At 36.4% G+C, this 21,347-nt stretch overlaps 1 protein-coding gene across 1 annotated transcript; it reads left to right on the top strand.

Moving 5' to 3' along the window:
- Window positions 1-436: 436 nt before the first annotated feature.
- LOC144446266 (tudor domain-containing protein 1-like) lies at window positions 437-19,386 on the top strand. The gene is made up of 26 exons (XM_078136018.1): window positions 437-468; window positions 1,358-1,487; window positions 2,376-2,489; window positions 2,956-3,090; window positions 3,230-3,311; window positions 4,335-4,438; window positions 4,886-5,024; window positions 6,032-6,128; window positions 6,342-6,734; window positions 7,314-7,419; window positions 7,579-7,669; window positions 8,176-8,259; window positions 8,437-8,586; window positions 9,001-9,180; window positions 9,750-9,930; window positions 10,465-10,757; window positions 11,091-11,283; window positions 12,098-12,238; window positions 13,022-13,094; window positions 13,946-14,158; window positions 14,458-15,607; window positions 15,808-15,964; window positions 16,275-16,397; window positions 16,986-17,099; window positions 17,628-17,795; window positions 18,586-19,386. The coding sequence occupies exons 2-26, from the start codon at window positions 1,384-1,386 to the stop codon at window positions 19,065-19,067; spliced, it is 5,067 nt and encodes a 1,688-aa protein (XP_077992144.1). The 5' UTR covers window positions 437-468; window positions 1,358-1,383; the 3' UTR covers window positions 19,068-19,386.
- Window positions 19,387-21,347: the final 1,961 nt, after the last annotated feature.

Below are 21,347 nucleotides of genomic sequence, written 5' to 3'. Positions count from 1 at the left end.
GGTAGTCCAGGGGCATACATGTAAATTGCCACTTCTCGCGGTACGCTGTCATTGTTTTCTTAAAATTATGGCTTACTTTATCCCACTATTGTTATTATGAAATGGTTTGGGCGTCGTTCTTTGAATAATGTGAACTTTAAATCAACACTTTCGGCATGTAACGATGAATATTATTGGTTCCCCTATGACCCTCAGTAGATTCCTAAAACACTTCCGAAATTAATATGAACTTTGCTCACCATTACCATTGACATCTTTGATCCATATAAGCGGATGGTGTAAGTAAAAAGGGTTGAACATGCAGGTAACCCGACAAAATTATGTAAAAACGGACTTTTGAACTTTTAACTTCTAACCAATCAATAATGGGCTTTTATTCCATTAAAGGAAGCTGGTCAAGTAATTTGCATACTTGTGGGCCCATGTGCACTGCGGCGGCAAGACACAAACTGTGAAGGTGTCGTGGAGGTTTGTAAAACACTGTATTTTACCATTTTGGGGGGAAATTGTTGCTTTTTCATTTTGATATATCAAAACGCCTGCTTAGTCGTAAACTGACGGCGATTGTTGTTCTTGAAACGTCTTTTTCCACCAAAAATAGTGAGATGTGGAGAATGCACTCAGACGAAGTTGAGGGCAGTCATTTGCTTTTAGGAATAAGCCTCAACAAAAGGTACTGAATAGGCTTTTCACACTTCAGCCTTGTCTGACGCGTTTCTCCGTTGTCCCGCCAATTCTTCTAAACCTGTAAGTTGATTCAGTTGTTGATAAAATGCTTTATTTCACATGCCGTACACTACGTCCAATGGTTTATAACGCCACAATAGCCACTGCAATGTTATGAATGTAGAACCTGTGTGTTTGTATACATTACATAACATAAGAACCTCAGTCAGTCGGGATTAATTACATATATCAGCTTATTCGTTTGTTTAGGTGATCAAATTTATGATAAATGTAAACACAGTCTTTTGTATGAAATGTTACAATAATACAAATCTTGTGTATGCTGTAGACATTCCATGCACATGGCAATATACATACCCCAGTAACTAGCCACTTCTCCGTCGATCTCAGGTTTTTTTTAGCAAAACTCATAAGAAAATAACGAAAAATGTTTAGTAAGTCGAAATAAATTATGAAAACGAATTGTAAAAAAGTATTGCAAATAAAAATGCTACTATTATCCCCAGGTACCACACTAGCATGAACCATGGATGTATTAGTGAGACTGATACATCCATGCATGAACGACCCAGTTGTTGTTTCCAGTTATGTAATATGGTCAATTACTAAATATTTTGGAAAGTATACAAAAATTATGAAAACTGAGGTGATGTTTAATCTGTAACTACAGAAGCCTTCATATTCTTGAAGCTGTGAATGGATGAAGCATTCAGTATTCCAGATACTCCTCCAGTACTAATCAAAGACAAACTTCAGTGGCCAAGTGCTCGAGCTCACCTGTCTCCAAGTTCAACTACCAAGTAAGTAAATTTTGCAGTGCACTATTTATAGGATAGAAGAAGCTCGTTGGTGAACTGGTAAGTGATGTATAAGTGTAGGGGAGAAGAGGGTAGGATATCTACATTAATATATATGTAGGTAACTAATGCTGATATATACCACTTTAGACTTCATGTCATGACCCTTTTGGGGTCATGGCCTCATTCCTAAATGAAGATGGCTGTTATTTGGAAGTATCTGATTTTTTTACATTACTGCACTGTTGTTTGATGATATAACTTTTTTTTTTTGAGAAATCTAGACAGTGAATAAAACTATTCTAATAGCTATGTAGGTGACATAACTGTTGAAGGCATCACTAACACTTTGTCTTCTCCCAAATATACACTGAAATAACTCCAATACAACAGTCCCCAGCATCTTATCAATATGCTATTAGCAGGTTTGTTTGAATATTTCACAGCAGAGAGATTTTAGAGTAGCTATCATTGAGTTCCTGTATCATGTAACATGTTATATATAAATGCTTGCTTGCAGTGTTCTCTGTGGCAGTATTTTCAAGAACACAAGCATGTGTACAAAACCCTGAGTATCCACACTTGCACTTGTATGCACTTGCACTTCTTTGATTGTATACTTTTAAGCTTACAAGTTCTTGTCTTCCACTTTTAAAAGTTTCCAGATCCAAAATGGAAGGGGAGAATTGTGTATTAATCAGAGTACCATGATGAACATACATATAGTGTACATATGTGTATCTCAAATATCGGCAAATTTCACTCTAAAGTTACACGATTTTGTGAAGACATTGAATGCTTGTACTCCTTGCTTACAAGTATGTAATGATATTTTTGGCTGGGAACACTTATACTAGTAACCACAGTAATACTACATATTTTCTGTCATAGACTTAAACTATTGGTGGACAATTCCTGTGCTGCTCAGCCAAGAGAAACATACAGAATGCCATTCTTAGGTGCTACACAAAAGTCTCAGTCAGGGACCAGTCCACAAACCACAAAGTAAGTACAATTAAGACATCGTTCTCTGTCCATGAGTTTTGCATAATTTGTTTCCAAGTACATCTTATTTTTTCTGCAGTTTTTGATTGCCCTTCAGAACTATATAAACTTACAGCATTTACATATCAATTATGTACATATGCAAATGTTTTTTCTGTGAACATTTTGATGGACCCCACTACTCTATTGTAGCTAAGAGAACCACAGATATTCAGTATGTACGTAGGAATAGCATTGGTATATCTTTAAGAATGACAAATACTCAAAATATTGATAGGAAGAAACTTAATTTTCTATACTTACAAACAAGTGATTTGGGAATTTAGATTTTTATTTCCGCATGAGTTTTACATCTTGTACATCTTCAAAAAGCATGGTGCATAGATTTGAAAACAACCTGAGATAAGGTGTTGAACACCTCCCTATGGTATTCTTGAGTTATTGTTGAGTTCTTTTAACCTCCCAGCAGCTCGCCCCACTCTGATGAGGAGAATTCCATCGCCAGTTGGAATCCTATGAAAGATGACTTCATGTGTGCATCCTTCAACAGTTATGATAATGGTCCTGGAGCTAATCTTACTGGAGCAGGAGCTCCCAGACAGTATGTAGTAGTATCGGTAGTAGACCTGTAGTATAAATAAATTTCAGGTCTCAATTTTCAATTTTTTGTTTGAGATAAAACTTAACTGTGATACATAAGTTAATCTCAGAATTTTAAAAGTCCTTATCTCACCTTACAGTGTGTTGCAAGCTGCGGGTGACAAAACAAGACTTATTCAACATCAAGTCTATGTTACAGGAATCCCAAGGGAAATGAAAAAGGTTTGTGATAAAATAAAACCCTGTTACTTGAGGTACTTTGAATGAAGTAAAACATTTTCAGTTACTATCTAAAGGAACACTATGACTTTCAAAAATATCCACAAGCATTATCTCAATTGCAAAACAGTCTCATGTAACACATAAAAGTGGCAACAACTCTTTTCTTTTGTGTTCTATAAACTTATCAATTCTGCAGATTTGCACTCTTATCTGGCAATCTGATGAAAACCTGATATGGTGAATATGGCTTGATTTCTTTATTTATCTCTTTCTTTCATTTATTGTCATTTGTTTTATAGTCTGTTGTTCTGGGAGTGAGCGCCTTCTACTCATATCTGACCCTTTAAAATAAGATGCTCATTCCTTGAACAGCAAAATTGAAAATGACAATAAACAAAGGAAATAGAGGTAAAGAAATCAAGCCATGTTCACTACATCAACTTTTATCAGATTGTCTATCAGGGTTTCATATTAAATTTTGAAATAGGTGCAGATGTAAAGAAAGGTGGCGTAGACAAAACACCTACAAAGCAGGTGTGGGTGATACTTTTTGGCCCATTAGTTGCTACCAGCAGAATTCAAACTGGTATTCAGACATAATATGGCAGAACCCCATGAAGCGCAAGTGCAAGTGTGGCACATTATCATGAGTGCTTGCAGTGTTATCTGTGGTCGTACTTTCATGAACAGAAAGAGTGAAAATGCCACATACAACTCTGTAAGCATGAGTGCAAATACCCCTGAGTAGCCACACAGGAACTCTTGCACACTTGTGTACAAGGAATGATTGCACCATCATTTACATATTAGGTATGCAACAGTATTTCACTGCAGTGCAAATACCATGAGTATGCACATGCAACGGTGTGAGTAATCTCTGGTACATATGTATTACACATAAAGTATTGTCATTGCACTAATCTTTTATTGTATGAAAGTATAAAGAAGCAGAATGAAAACACCTCATTTGTGCTACTTACAGTGGTTGACATGATTTTGAAATACTACATCATGTGCTTGCAGGAAGCAGTATACAACATATTCAGCAGGGCTGGCAATGTGACAGATTTGAATGTTATTGCAACACCATCATCTGGAGGTGTTCATAGGGGTGATGCTACGTACGGGTAAGTATTGAGTAAAATAGCTTATGAAAGATACCATCTGAAAAGTTTGGTAGGTCAGAATAATACAGGTAATAGGCAGTTTAATTATTTACAAGGGAATTGTCAAAACTTCTTAATATATGGTGCAATTAATTGCACAGGGAAGAACACATTATTTCTGTTTTCTTCACACTAATATGATAAATGTTTTTGTTGTGTATGGTATGTATATAAAATCAGTATCTCTCTTCTATCTCTCCTCTATCTCCTATCTCTCTCTCTCTCTCTCTCTCTCTCTCTCTCTCTCTCTCTCTCTCTCTCTCTCTCTCTCTCTCTCTCTCTCTCTCTCTCTCCCTCCCTCCCTCCATCCCTTCCTCCCTCCCTCCCTCTCTTGCCCTCCCTCTCTCCCTCCATCCATCATTCCTCCCCTCTCCCTCATCTATCTCTCTTCCTCCTCTCATTCACTAGGTTTATAACATACAACTCTGTGCAGGAAGTAGAGAATGCAATTAGAATACTGGATGGATTTAGGATAAATGACTTTACCTTGAAAGTAAAACCAGCATTGTCAAAGGAAGAAAGAGAAAGAAGAAAGGTTGAAAAACAGGTACAATTTTTAAATCTGTATAATTATTATTGAGACATACAGCTTGGCTATACATGTACTTACTTTGTGTCTGAGGTGAATTACGTTTAAACTCTGGTACAGTATGATGCACTATTCTGCCAGTTTTTGTCTGCTGTGCTAGGTAACAGGCATGGTGTGACATCCTTTCATAGAAATATAGACGAAATTTCCCAACAACTCTTCCGTTCCATTAAAAGTTGAATGAAATAGAAGTTCAGGACTCATCAGTCTTCAGCTCTTAATGAGTGTCTTTTTTGTTTCAATCCGTATTTTACAATTATTGCACATCAAGTTTCAAAAAATACAAGGTGTGTTTAAGCTTTTAAAGACCTGTAATTGTAACCCAGGTTCTAACATTATTGCTATCTTTATCAGTTCAACCATATTCAACCATAAAGAATCATTCGTTTGTTCAGGACCAACTTTCTATAGGTCTACCATGGCAAGCAACTGTTTCTTTCATATTAACCAAATTTTTATCCTAATTCAACATTGCCTGTTGGTCTGATTTACATGAGTTCAGATATACATTGAGAGAAATGCAAATTTCTAATCTCTATAGCAAAAAAGGTTAAAATGGAAGAGTTCATCACTGTGTACATGACTCTAATCTGTTGTTAAAAGCAGCTGTCAGCTAGATAATTTGTTCTCTCATAACCAGTATAAGTAAGGGGAAAAGATGATACAACCAAAACAGTAAAATTCATAGAGAGGTGTGTGTGTGTGTGTGTGTGTATATGTGTGTGTGTGTGTGTGTGTGTGTGTGTGTGTGTGTGTGTAGAGATTAAAGGACAAATGACATGACAGCTCAGTTTTGTCTCCAGTGTAGCAGAAATAAATGCATTGGTTTACTGGTACTTCCACCTGTGTTTGTGTGTGTGTAACGTTTGATGGTGTATATGGATTGATGTATGTAATATTACCATATCTGATGAATTATTTTGTGCATTACTGAGTCTGTACAACATTACCCTTCTGTCCACAAGGATCTGGATCCACTTGGGCTGGGATTACCAACATCAAAGCTAAGAAATGGTAGAGATGGAAGTAACAATGGAATGGCCTTCAAGCCAATGGGTGGTGGTAAGTTATGTGAAAAAATAGTGGAAAGTTCAGTAAGCAGTTCAAAAATTGGCAAGTATTGAGATTTGTGAGTCCTAAGAAGAAGATTCAAGCCATTTTTGTCAACATAGTTGATGACAAACTAACACCACATTTTCTCATTATCAGTGCTTAATACTACTTGCATGTAGCAGTTCTCTACTGAATTGGTGATGTCTTCTATATTTTTATCAGGTATGACACGAAGTGGCAGCAATTCAAGCATAGACTCTGCATCATCTGGAGGTCAAAGGTCACCTGCAACATCAAAGTTTGTGTCCTCACAGGGTGGGAGCCCTTTCTTTAAAAATGAAAGAAATGGTATTACAAGCAATAGTCTCGATGGAAAGACTGAAAGTGAATTCAACGCTCGAAGTACAGGAGATATACGACATGTTGTTTTGAAATCTGATGAAATGCCAAATGCTGCTACCACATTGCAGAATAGGGAACAGCAAAGAAGTCCAAAAACTGAAGGGTTTGGTCGAGGCTGTATTCCCAAAGAATTTGTCAAACCAAAGTCTCCATCAAGTGGTGACGAGATGATCAGTAAATGTCCAAGACCATGCTCGTACTGCAAAAAAGCAGGTTTGTATTGTCCCCACCTTATACATAGCTACCGTCATAATACATAATACTGTTTAGATGGTTATGCTAACTTATGACATCCTAGCTTTACTTATGTTTTACATGGCAATGTTGTTGATATAGCTAGTTTTTGCATATTGCAGACAGTCTAGCATTTATGTGTGGCCAGTTCCTTTCAAAATGACATCTGAAGGTAATGCAGAACATGAGAAGACGAGTAATATGTAATACATGCATTACTTTTTGTGCTCATAACTATACTGAATGGTGGCCGTATTTGTTGTGAACAATCATGATTTACTGCATAACTCAATAACTTTAATACATGGAGACTATATTCAAGTGTCTATCCCTGTATTTTTAGGTGTGCAATCTCTTGTTTGACCTTTGACCGTGACTCCAGGGTCAATTATCAAAATCCTGCTATTTCCTGTATATCAGACACTTTTGGGTATTTTATTTCTTTTCACAAATTTCTTTTAAAATTATGTCACCATTCAGTCACATAGAAGTAAAGTATTTGATGGGGAATGTGTCTTCTATGAAGATTTCTTTATTTTCTTCATTTTCTTCCAACAGGGAAAAAATGGTGTGGCAGATGTAGAACACCGTACTGTTCAGATGAATGCCAAAGACTGCACTGGCCAGAACACAAGTCGTCCTGCAAACGTAGCTCAGACTCACAGTGAGTTTTCATTCAATGACATCCTGAATTATGTATTTGTGATAGTAGACTAGAATATGTAGCAATATGCAGATTTATGTAAAATATTTTTAGTTTCATAATATTGTATTGATGTACATGGAGATGAATTATCTAAACTTTATGCCTTTCACTGTGTAGAAGTGTGGCTGCCTCTAAAAGCATTGGGTCACCACAAGGTGAGATTCGTATGAAAGAAGAAATACTGTTGGTCAACAGACTAGCTGAACAGGTATGTAGTATTATTGAAATATTGTATTCACAAGATGCTCTGCATCAAGTGTCGGCCATTCAGAGTTTATGTGACCTTTACAGTAGTCATGACTGCCCAATGTTCTTTGAAGTTTGTCTCTTCTCTCCCACCCCACCCCTCCGTAGAAGCAATGAATGCTGTATGCCCATCTGTGTGTGCATGCCATATCTTTGCCATGCATAAGCCAATTTCACTCATCATTGGGTAAAGATGGGATATCATAGTTTGCCTGTGCATGACAGTTTATTTCATAGCCTTATCAAATTTGACAGAACTTATAGCCATACTTATTTTGATTACTAAAGAGTATTCTATTGGTGTACAGTTTCACACCCCATGTATGCTAGCTGTGTGTTCACTTGTACTAGCCCAGATTTTCATATATTAAACTCCAGGTACTAGTTGTAGATGAAAAATTTGCTAGATTTTCTAAGTGTTGAAAATATCAAGATTTTAAGTATGACTTTTTGCATCATTTATTACAGAGCAAACCTATGAAAATGACTTGTGCAGTGGCGTCTAAAGTTGAACTTCCCTATGAAGCAATTCCAAAAGAGCCAAGTTTTGAGGTATGTGTGTGTTGGGTAGAACAGTATATGGTTTGTAGTTCAGCTTTGTACTGAGAAAAGAGCTGAAGGAAGGAGGATGGTGATAAACAAAGAAATTTTATTTGAACCCTGGCACAGCAAAAGCACTGACTTTAAATACATGGCAAGTCAAGTTCTGTTTCTGTATATTTGTTTCAGGTTTTTGTGCCTGTGGTTGAAAGTCCCAGTAATTTTTGGTGTCAGATATTACAGGAAGCTAATGTAGTAGGTATTAATAAACTTATGCTTGAAATGAACCAATTCTATGGAAGTACAAGCATGGAGGCCCAAAGTGGCTACAAACCAAAGGTAAATATGAATTTCTGTAAATTTGATAAACTGTCCAAATCATGCATGTCAAGAAGTCTGTGAATATGAACCCTTTCCCTAGTCTATAAGGGCACCCTCACTCATCAGTCAACCCCTTATGGATAGAACTGGCCAGTGAGGGTGAAGCAACATGAGGTATTTTACAGTATACCTTTCCCTTGTAAGTTGATCATTTGCATTACATTATTGACTTTTACCTCCGAAAACTAACACTAGACAGAGAGATCCACTTTGAGTGAATAGTGACGTATTTGCTTGCCAGTGTATCAATGAGTTATCAATTAAATTAGTTCTTAAGTTGATGCGGTTAGAGGTTAAAAATGTATATGTCATTTGACACAGGAAGGTGAAATACAATATTACTTAACTTCAAATATGTATTTGGACATTCAGGATGGTGAGATATTCGCAGCACAGTACAGTGATGACAAACAGTGGTACAGAGCCAGAATGAAAAATGTATCACCAGATGGCAGTGTCCTTGTATTGTTTGTAGACTTTGGTAATGAAGAAAGTATGCCTACATCACGATTAAGAAAGTTACCTGATGAAATGAAACAATTACCACTTCAAGTAAGTTTACAATTTCATGTTGACATAAGCAGTGGCTGTTATAAATGCTAGTACATAGAAATAAACTGGAAAGTTAAAAGATTACCATGTGCATGCTGATCATTTAAAAGGTTGATGACATGTACCCGTAAAGGTATAGGATATATGACCCTAACTTGATGGCATTTTATTACTGATGCCTGGGATAATACACTGTATAATGCCACATACATTGTATTGGGAAACATTGGTCAGGTAGGTTGGGTGTCATTTACTGGATAGATAATGTGTTCCTCAAATGTCTTGGATCAGTAGTCATGATAACTTTCACTTTGTTCATATTGTTGCAGGATATAACAAGACTTGTCTGAATATTTTGCTCCAGACTCAATCACATATTTCACTTGGGCAAAGTGAAAGTGGTTCTGTTGACCCTCATCTGCAAGGTCAAATAGGAATTAGCACAAGTTAACATCATATTAGTGTTTTGAGTCTTTCATAGAAGACTTATTTCAATATGCCTTTATTCTTTCACAATAGTTGGTTAGAATATTGGTTATTTAGAGTCTATTTCTCTTTGTTGTGTGCAGGCATTGAAATGTTGTTTGGCTGGGATAGAGCCAACAAACATACAATCAGGATGGTCTGGCCAAGCTATAGACATTGTGAAACAGAATATGCTTGAGAGGAAATGTCAAGTTCAGTATGAAAAGGCTGTGGATGGATGTCATTACCTGTGGGTTAGTGACCAAAGTGATGATGCTAAACCTGGTAAGGAATATTAAACATGTTATTGAATATCCAGAGAATAGGTACAGAGTTAATAATTTTATGCATTCCTATATCATATATTTTGCAATGTATATTCTCAGAAAACCCAAACATTTTAGTCAAGGTTAGAGGAGGCTGTCCCTGTTATAGGTACATTTTGCAATGCACACTCTCAGAACACACTATCCTGTTCAAAGTAGCCAGGACATCATGTTATTGACATTATCAAATATGACCAAATGGCAGCCATATTAAACGATTACTATTCCCACAAAAAATTGTCTAACAGTGTTCTATTAATGTACTGACATTTCTTAAATTAACTTTTACATATATTGTTATTATACTACCAAATATTTTATTTGGCAGGTTAAACATGCATTAAGAAAACTTCAAATAAAAATTTACCACATCAGGACTTATGTGAAAAGGGTTGAAAGTCTTTCATTTCATATATTTCTTAAATTTCTTTTTGTTTTGTGATCTTAAAGATGATAAAATTTGATTATTGAATATTTTACTTTATATTGCCAGGATCCACAGTAAATGAACTACTCATTAGTAGTCACAATGCTAATCCCAAGTCATCTCAAACTCCAACATCACCTAATCTAACAACCAAGAGACAACCCCTTATGGCAGCTGATATACCAGTCAAACAAGTACCCAAGAATGGTCACTTTTCAGTCGTCTGTACACATCTAGAAAATCCAGGGAGCTTCTACCTAAAGATAGTCGACCAAGATGACTTGAAAGATCTGTCAGATATTAGTAATAAGATGAATGCAATGTGTAGAGAGACGACATACAATGCCTTCCAACCAGAGGTAAGAAATAGATATCTTCAACAGCGACACCAATATACAATACAAGAATACTTCATTAACTCCTAGAAATTATTATGATGTATGTTGTCCCACCACATAACGTGTGCAGAAAGGTACACATGCAGCTAATATTCTAAAAACAAATAACAATCAATACGACACTAGAATGGAATTTATCTCTCCTTGGGTACTCCTCTTTCCTCATCTCACTTCTTGGGAGATAAGTGTTTAATATATATTTAAAGAACTATCCAGTATAAATAAAAAAAAAGATTATTTTTAAATTGTACAGGAGCTTTCTTCAACACTGATATGTATGTATATCTGTTGTAGGTTGGTGAAGTAGTGTGTGCTTTCTTCAACACTGACAATATGTGGCATAGAGCTGTGGTGAAGGAAGTCAGTGGAGATAAAGTACAGGTCCAGTATTCTGACTTTGGTAAATCTGAAGTGATAGAGAAGTCATTCACCAAAGAATGTCACTTTGCCTGTCTTCCAATGCAAGCTATTCACTGTGCACTAGCAGGTAAAATAATCTCAAATGGAATACATGTATACCAATGTATCTATGATTGTTCTGAAAACGAATTGTTTACATTTTTCCCGGCGTTGTTTCTTTTGTCTGTCAAGACAGTTGATCAAATGAAAGAAGATAAATATCTAGGAGGATTTTACAGCCACATTCTTGCAATAGGGCTATTTCGAAATATTTTGCCACGGTGACACGCTCACTTTAGGTAGGTCTCAGCCACTTCCGTATTGTAGTTGTAATCAATTGCATTCATGATAGTGTGGTATGTGGGACATGATCTAGTGCAAGCGCTTATAAGTTTCTGTCTTAGAAAATACATACCTTATGATATGTAGAGATATATTGGTTGTATTCAGTGTTTCAAAACGAAATAATCTTCAGCAATATTGTGCCGACGGTCATATGATCAACTTTCAGTCTTCAGAAAGTTCTTTTGCTGGATCGCATGCTGCGTCACACACTTTTGTAGATGTGATCGATTCGATTGTTAATAACCGCAAAACAGAAGTGACAGCAACCTACCTTGAATGAGCACACCGCCAGCAGCAAAACATTTTGAAATAGCTCTATTCTCCAGCATTATTGGTCATCAGGAGATAAGAAACCATTGTAGAGCAAGTTGTTGAAAATTCATGGTTTTTTGCATGCCACTGATGATGGTATTTTCTATATAAAATGGTTTTTGAAAATGATGAAATTAAAAAATATAATATTCATTTTAATTGTGTTTTTAATAAGCATTTATGTGTTTGTTTACTGTTTGGGTAGTGTCATTTTCAATCACAGAGTGTGAAATTTAATTCTATAGGTATAACTGTACTGGATGAAGATAAGGGATGGGGAAGGTCTGCTATAGAACTTTTCACCCTGCTAGTAGAAGAAAAATCTCTTGGTGCCAGAGTGGTAGACATCATTGACAGCAAGTACTATGTGGAACTTTATAATCTGGGTGAGTCGGTAATGTGATAAGTCGAGTGCTATGATCAGAGTGAGTCGGTAATGTGACATGTGAAGTGCTATGATCAAGGTGAGTCGGTAATGTGATATGTTGAGTGCTATGATCAAAGTGAGTCGGTAATGTGATATGTCGAATGCTATGATCAAGGTGAGTCAGTAATGTGATATGTGGAGTGCTATGATCAAGGTGAGTCGGTAATGTGATATGTTGAGTGCTATGATCAGAGTGAGTCGGTAATGTGATATGTCGAGTGCTATGATCAGAGTGAGTCGGTAATGTGATATGTCGAATGCTATGATCAAGGTGAGTCAGTAATGTGACATGTGGAATGCTATGATCAAGGTGAGTCAGTAATGTGACATCATGTGAATAGCTATGATCTGGTTGAGTTGGTAATTGTATGTTGTACAGTGTTATCATGTGAAACTATACTGTCAGGATGAGTCATATAGTGTTTTACTTAGGTGACACATCACATGGAGATCAGTGACCAGGTTCAGTCAGTTATTAAACACAACATTCAGGATAAGATGGTAGTGTGGTATTTTATAGAACCAAAGATAAAGTGTCCATCCACTTACTGGTCACTAAATTTTATCAAAAAAGTTCCTCTAAAACAGCAATAACTACAGTTTTCCACACAAAATGCATGTCCATGAATTGTGGCAATTTGAAATATAAAGAAAGTATATGAGGGCGATAAGTTTGTCAGACTGAGAATTCTGGCCTGTGTAACTGTAATTGTACTAATACTTTGTAATGTCATCTCCACAGAGACCAATAAAAGAATGCATCATGAGTTAATCAAAGCAGGACTGGGTAAGGCTGTGGATACAAGAACAAAGTGGTAAGTAATCAAAGCAGGGCTGGGTAAGGCTATGGATACAAGAACAAAATGGTAAGTAATCAAAGCAGGACTGGGTAAGGCTGTGGATACAAGCACAAAATGGTAAGTAATCAAAGCAGGACTGGGTAAGGCTGTGGATACAAGAACAAAGTGGTAAGTAATCACAGCAGGACTGGGTAAGGCTATGGATACAAGAACAAAATGGTAAGTAATCAAAGCAGGACTGGGTAAGGCTGTGGATACAAGCACAAAATGGTAAGTAATCACAGCAGGACTGGGTAAGGCTGTGGATACAAGAACAAAGTGGTAAGTAATCACAGCAGGACTGGGTAAGGCTATGGATACAAGAACAAAATGGTAAGTAATCAAAGCAGGACTGGGTAAGGCTGTGGATACAAGAACAAAGTGGTAAGTAATCAAAGCAGGACTGGGTAAGGCTATGGATACAAGAACAAAGTGGTAAGTAATCAAAGCAGGACTGGGTAAGGCTGTGGATACAAGAACAAAATGGTAAGTAATCAAAGCAGGACTGGGTAAGGCGGTGGATACAAGAACAAAATGGTAAGTAATCAAAGCAGGACTGGGTAAGGCGGTGGATACAAGAACAAAATGGTAAGTAATCAAAGCAGGACTGGGTAAGGCGGTGGATACAAGAACAAAATGGTAAGTAATCAAAGCAGGACTGGGTAAGGCTGTGGATACAAGAACAAAGTGGTACGTAATCAAAGCAGGACTGGGTAAGGCGGTGGATACAAGAACGAAGTGGACAGTGAAATTCCCATATCTTGTGTTCCCATCCCTGCACCATGAAATTCCAAATAATGCATATCTTGTATCCCATCCCTTCACAGTGAAATTCCCAAAGTGTCCAAGCCATTGAAACTACCACTACCATTAGAGGCTGACAAATTGAAAATGGGATCTACTGTGACATGCAATATTAGTTATTTGGATTCCCCTGATGAGATGTGGATACAGCAAGCTGAGAATGGAGGCGATGTATTTCATCTTCAGGAAGACTTACATTTATATTACAGCAAACAACAAGCACACCAGTCATTCATGTAAGTCATATCGCTACTGTATGAACTGAGTAAGGCAGTACAAGAAAACAAATGCCCACAACCATGAACTTGAATTTAAGTAATTGAACAAGTCCAAAAAGAAAACAACATTTGCTGCATTTTTTGTCCAGACTGTCTTGTTAGCTCCAAATTCATATTCCACAAGTGAAAAAAGGGTTGAAACATCATAGTAGAAAATTTCTATATTTGACATTAGATTTTTGAAACTGTGATTTGCAGTATTGTTTTGCAAAGGCTTAGAAGACAGACTGACACTTATATTGCATTATCCATTACAGGCCAGTGGTAGGCAAGGTGTGTGCTGCCAAGTTTTCAGTTGATGGTCACTGGTATAGAGGTGTCATCACATGTATTGGAAATCCTAACCCTCAGTACGTAACAGTCTTCTACTTTGATTTTGGTAACTCAGAAACACTAGATGTGTGTGATCTACGTCCACTGGCAGGACAGTTCCTAAAGTTGAATGCACAGGCTATTCATTGTAGTTTGGCTGGTGTTAACACTAACAAGTGGATTAAAGAAGTTACTCAACGTTTGAAGAAAGATGTTGAGGGAGAACTTGCAGAGGTTCATGTTGTTGACAAAGTTGATGGTGTATTCAAGGTACAAATCTTTCGTAAGACAGATTCAAAAATCTCATTCAATGAGCTTATGATCCAGGAGGGCCTAGCTTTGCCAACCACTCAAACAGCCAATGAAAGTGTAAGTTGCAAGTCAGCTGATCAGCAAGCCATCAAGGGCCAACAGATTGGACACTTACATGGTCATGATGATCATAAAGAAGAAAGTGTAAGTGCCAAGAGGTTAACCTCAATCAAAGATCAAGTTTCTGCTAAAGTTAATGATCAAAGCAAAGGTGAAAGTTCACATGATGCAAGTGCTACCAATCAAAAGAAAGGAATGAAGTCACATGACACCAGCTCAACCAATCATTCAGAAAGTTTGGTTTCTGCTGATAAGGGGTCACTAAATAGTGATGTAGGTTTACAAGCAGTCACAATCCCAGATGTTGAGAGTGTACCTGTATGTGTTGTACATGTTGTTGATCCTCAAGAATTCTACATCCAACTAGCTACTAAAGAGATTGCAGAACTCCTAAAAGAGTTGATGAATGCAGTAGCAGCATACTATCAGGAGAAGACTCCAACCAGATTCTATCCTGCTATCGGAAAGCTTTGCTGTGCCAAATTCAGCTTAGACCAAGATTGGTACAGAGCTGTAGTCATTGATATCACAGCATCAAAGGTCAAGGTTCAATTTGTTGATTTTGGCAACTATGATGAAATCCCTGTCGCAGACATCCAGCCACTGGATGAAAAGTTTATGACCACCCCAATGCTTGCCATACCATGTACTCTAAGTGGTATCTGTGGTACTCTAGAGAACAAGCAGTGGAGTGATGATGCAGTTCACAGTTTTACCACAAAGGTAAGTTCTTAGTTGTGCTCCCTCAGACAATACTAACAAGTATAGGAATACTCATGACCTAAGGGTTTGACACTACTCATCGAGGAACTTGGCCATCTATGTCACTCATATTTTCCTTGTCTAAACAAGAAATATATTAGGAACAGTTATATCCTGAAAACCATCTTAACTGAAATTCTCTATTGTTTCTTCATTGCAAGGTGCTGAATAAAATGAGTAGTTTGAAGGTATTAGAAAAGAATGCTGACCAAGTGTATGAAGTAGAATTGTATGATTTGAGTTGTGGAGATGAACTGTCCATCAACCAAGAGTTGATCAATACACAGTTAGCTGTCAAGAAATCACTGCACGTCTCAGGTAAACATATTACGATATACATTTGTCAGGACTTGTGGACTACACAATTTGATGTTTTTATTGCTAAAGGTGATAGTGAGCATCGCTTGTTAATATGAGGTGCTATATAAATCTCTTTATCATTATAATTTATATATTAGACTAGACTGGTTACTTGTGGTAGAGATTGTCATTCGTATACATGTACCAATGGCAATGATGAATAATGATAAGAACCAGCAAAAATCTCATCAGACCTTAGTTGTTGTTGAGTCTGTGCAAAACTGTCTCTTTAACACTTACAACTATTTCTTGTACTATATATATATAGTTGAGAGAATCCTTGCTGACACTATACCAACCTTGACACTGCCCTCTATTGGTGAGTTTCCAGTCATTGTCCATGTTGTGATAAACCCAGACGAGATGTATTGTCAGGTTGGAACTACTGAAAGTAAGTAACAGAGTTAGATATAGGTCCTGAATAAAGTTTGCTGATAAATGAATATTTAGAAAACTCAGATAATTTAAGTAAAGTACTTATTTTATAGAAGACCCAAAGCAGTTATGCATAACTATTTTCATAGAATCGTAAATATCAGTTTATGCAGTCAGATTTAAATACATCAGCAAAACATTATACCACTGATAATCATTATTGCATACCTGTATGCAAATGAAAACATGATCAGGCCATGTACACTAAATGACAGGAATACACAGTAGTAGTTTTTCCAAATTTGCTATTGGTGAGAAACATGTGTAATAACTACACCATGATGCCTGAGTACCAGTGTGGGCACTTTTGTGATTATTTGCTCTCATGCTTAGTTGTTTTCTGCTGTACTTTCCCTCCTTAGGCGCGTGAAAGTAGAGCTGCAGAGAACATCATAAGCACTTTTGCAAATACTTGGAATATCGTCGTCATGGGGTTCTGTCATAATATTCCAGTCTTTCTATTTAAAAAATCAGGATTGTACAAACATTTAGGTTGTCATGGTAAACTAAATGTATAGCTGCATATGATTCATTTCTCCACTAGATATTAAGCAGTTCTTCCTGCAGAGTGATGAAATGAATGAGTTTCATAATTCTCAACAAATAAAAACATCTTACAAGCCTGGTGTTGGAGAACTGTGCAGTGCTCAGTTTAGTGGTAAGTCAAGAAAAAATGATAACTTTAGAAGATGATCTTTACTAATCAATTGTAGGCAGGGTTCATACACTCCTGGATAACAACAACTGGAATATCCTGGAAATGTGCAATTCACTCCCAGAAACTCTCGGAAGTTTGATTGACTGAACAATAGACATTACCAAGTCAAGACCCTTATTCTTGTGTTAAACTTATTATTATAAAATATCTTTATTCATTGAAGGGTCGGCTTCTTTCCATTGAGGCCCTCATAAACACCCAATGAAAACTTCCAAATGGAGTATAATATACAACACCATTATGATCTATCTGTGCTATGTCACTTGCACCAAACTACATCACAACAAATATTCTTTAGATTAACTATAAAGAGACTGCCAAATGATTATGATGTAAGAATGTATTTATTTTGATGGAATAAATGTGTTGAAAAGTCCTCGTTTTATTTATGATATGAACATTGCTGGTGAATGAAAAGTTACAAAAACAAAGATTGTACAAAGTGTTTCTTTTGTCTTTTTTTGACAGTTGATAAGTCATGGTGCAGAGCTGAAGTGTTGGGCATACAATCAGATGCATTTTTGATCAAGTATGTTGATTTTGGTAACCAAGAAAAAGTTCCTCAAACTGCTGTAAGGCAGACAAAAAAACAATACAGTATTCTACCGAAGCAAGCTAATAAATGTGCTGTAGCAGGTAAGGATACAGACATTCTTGTCATTATGTATCAGTTACAATACCTTAGATAGATATTGCAGCTAGTTTGTATACAAAGGTGTGATACTATTGAAGTTAGTGAGGACTTTTTAGTTTCCCAAAGGGGGACTATTGCAATGGGCGCCGCCGCTCCAAAATGTCCATCCATAATATGTCATTTCTCAGACATGCAATGAACAAATATCAGCCTATGCAAGATCTGATTTCTTTCAAACGTGGCACAAAGGTGACACATATAGGACATATGTGTGTCACTTTGTTTCATAACATGCAAATTTGGCCAAATGGTGGTCATATTTGTAGGTAAAAGTCAATATTAGCAACATAACTCAAACACTGTAATACGTAGAGACTCCATTCAAGTGTCTACTCCCATGTTACCAAGTACAAGCTTTCTTTTCAAACACCAACCTTATTCCCTTGATATTTATATAACATAACATTTCAAGCCTAAGACAGAAATATGCAGTAACAGGTGAGAAAATATCATATGCTGTGGTGATACCAGAATTTCAATAACCAAAACTCCTCCCCTCTCCAAAAAATACCTGCCACTAGATATTCTGAGTTACAAAATGACACATTCATTCTCTTTTCAGTTCTAGATGGCTGATATTTATTTATTTGATGAATGTTTCGTTATGTGTTTGTATGTCATAGGTACATAAGAGAGTATTCTCACACAAACGAAAGTATGAGTGATTTAGTAGGAAAATAATGGATATAAAACAAACAAAAAAGTTTCTTGTGTTATTAATCTTTAACCCAGGTATAAAGCCAAAGAATGGTTCATGGAATGATGCTGCTACAGAGGAACTGAAAAGTCTAACTGGGATGGGAACTAAGATACTGTATGGTACAGTAGTAGAACAGTGTGGAGATGTGACTGTCATTGAACTCATAGACAAGTCAACCTCAGACCGTGTAGTGATCAGTGACAAGTTAGTGGAAACTGGACTGGCTGCTTGGAAAGTTATGTCAGTGCATTCTGATAATATGTCTCAAGGTGCAGGAGATGTGAGGAAAGAAGTTGGTCCAGAGATTGCTGCATCTGAAGATATTGGCGGTGGAGGGGATGTTGGTCTGCAGGTGGAAGAGTTAGTCAGACAGGAAGGACAGGGAAGAGAAAAGTCAATGATGGAGTTGCTGTTGAAAGAGAATGCTATGATAAAAGAACAGCTGCAGCAACAGTCCAAACAGATCCAACAAATAATGAAAATGTTAACCAAGCTGGGAGATGGAAAAAACTAACTAAAGCTCAGTAAAAAAAAAGACATTGTTACTACATTCCTTTAAATTCCATTCAGCTTTCAAGACAGTCAAATCTCTCAACTGTGAAGTATGGTTAAGTACAATTCTGTAAATCTTGTACTGGATTAATAACCAGCTTAGATCATTTGAGTTTTGTGATACTGTACTTCCAAACTGGTTGCCTTGGATAAGGACCAGACTATAATATTATAGTTTTAGTACCAAGTAGTTTGAATAAAATGAAAACATTTAGTATATGTTTTACTGCTGTGAAAGTTGTATACTTTGTCTTCTACAAGACTAGTTATATCCATTGCATGCAACATCACTGTCATATGGGATACATTATAATGTTGTAGCAGTGTGTCCTCTAATGATAGTGAAATTTTGTTGTTGTGAGTCAAAATGATAAAAGCTGACATTTCTTGTGAGTCACCACATAGTAAGAGATAGGGAAACACCAAATTTTGGTGCGTCACTAGAATTGTGTGTATCAGTGATGCATCAAATTGGCTTAGAGGGCACACTGGAAATGACCTATGTCTGTTTGTCTAGGTACAGGGAACAGCCCTAACTCTCCACAATGTCAACCAAACTTGGCACAAATGTCATTATGGGGGAGGGGGTCTATACATATCAGTTTATTTTCAACAAATATTTATTTCATATCATGGTATTCAAATGTTTTTAGTTTTATTTTGAAAAATGATTTTTAGTGGGTGTACTCTACACATGAGCATTTTACCGTCCTTTGATTTTAATGGATATTCACGCTGCAGATCGCAAAACCTGGTTGAAAAATAGAGAAACAAGCCAGAGAACAGATTAATTTTGTTATGTCTGTAAAGGATTTGCAGGTGATGTAAGGTTACAAGACATGTATTCATCTCTGAAGAATAGAGTGAATGCAAAGTGTGAAGTTTATGTTACTTAGTCTGTAAGGTACGTTTGTGCCATACTGTTGGCAAAGTGGTTGGTCGATGTGTGAGGGCACCCTCACATGACCTATCTCAGAGACTACACATTAATCAACGTTACTGTTTTATAGATTAAAAGCTTGAAAAAAAATGTTTTGTTTTTTTCTGTTTTAATAGAAGGTTGTTCCAAAGTGTAAAATTTGACTTTGCCCTGTAGACAGTAGTATATTTTAAGACTAGTTATTAATTTTTATGGCACTATTTCTATTGTTACATGTAAGGTTTTTTACAAAGATTTGACATGTTCAGAAAAAATATAGTTAGAAAAAAAAAGACATTGTAATCATGATATTGTTGTAGTTTTTGGAAGTTTTCTTCACAGAAATGATCCAAATTATGCAAATTTGAATCATGAATCAAAGTCTAATCAGCTGATAAATCTGAGTCATATCAGTTACAGCTGATTATATAACTGTATCCCATTTCATAATATCAGACCTACCTTGATTACACTTACAGTGACCACTGGTGATGAATAAATTGAAAGGTCAAGTATGCACATACAAAGTAAGAATTGGTCAAGAAAGCGTTTTTGACTTTAACGTTGAACTATAGCTGCAACTGGAAAGCTTTTTGAGGCCATTTTGTTGCATACAATGATTTACTTGTAATATTGCACCCCTTGAACAGTATTGAATCACCTATAGGTAAACGTGTCCAATAAAGACGACTTTGGGTTCACACCTTAAAATTGATGCCTCCCAAGATGATCACTATTTCAGAGTGTTATTCTACTACTTATAGGTAAAATTGATTTCTAATTATCATGTACAATGTCAAATTATTGTATTTTTACAGCATATATTGTTGGTTGTCTTATTGCAAAAATAGTACTCCAGTTACAGCTAGTGCAGCTAGCTTGACTATTAACAACCATGTCTGTTGGTTGTATCTCAATATCTCTTGGCTTCCTGTACAGTGTCCACTGCTGCTTGAAATGGACAAAATCCCCACAAGATCCCAGTGATCACATTGTGTTCACAGTTTGCTATTATGAAATGGGTCACAAGTTATATATACAATGAGTTATGTAACCCACTGCCATTTTCTGGGCTTCTTGAATCTCCAGGTCCTGGAAATGTGTTGTTGCATGCCAATCATGAAATGAAACATCTAAGTTCAGTAAAAAATATTGTATGCATCAGACATGATTTTGGTAAGACTTCACTTTTCCGTAGATTTATTATAGCATAACTAAAAATTGTAACCATCCAAGTTAGAGAATAATTTATCTTTGTTTTATTTTTATTTTCATTTATAATATTTTATTATATATTGTAAGATATATCTTGCCGTTTTCATG

Source organism: Glandiceps talaboti, chromosome 15 (genome assembly GCF_964340395.1).
Source record: "Glandiceps talaboti chromosome 15, keGlaTala1.1, whole genome shotgun sequence".
NCBI lineage: Eukaryota > Metazoa > Hemichordata > Enteropneusta > Spengelidae > Glandiceps > Glandiceps talaboti.
The sequence above is the reverse complement of the archived record's forward strand: the minus strand, read 5'-3'. Positions and strand labels throughout refer to the sequence as shown.

What these genes read in the sequence shown, in the direction of transcription:
- LOC144446266 (XM_078136018.1), top strand. Translation starts at nt 1,384, where the DNA reads ATGGATGAAGCATTCAGTATTCCAGATACTCCTCCAGTACTAATCAAA. An exon ending in GTGCAGTGCTCAGTTTAGTG is followed by an intron (nt 17,100 to 17,627) that starts GTAAGTCAAGAA and finishes TTTTTTTGACAG; the next exon opens with TTGATAAGTCATGGTGCAGA. An exon ending in TAATAAATGTGCTGTAGCAG is followed by an intron (nt 17,796 to 18,585) that starts GTAAGGATACAG and finishes TCTTTAACCCAG; the next exon opens with GTATAAAGCCAAAGAATGGT.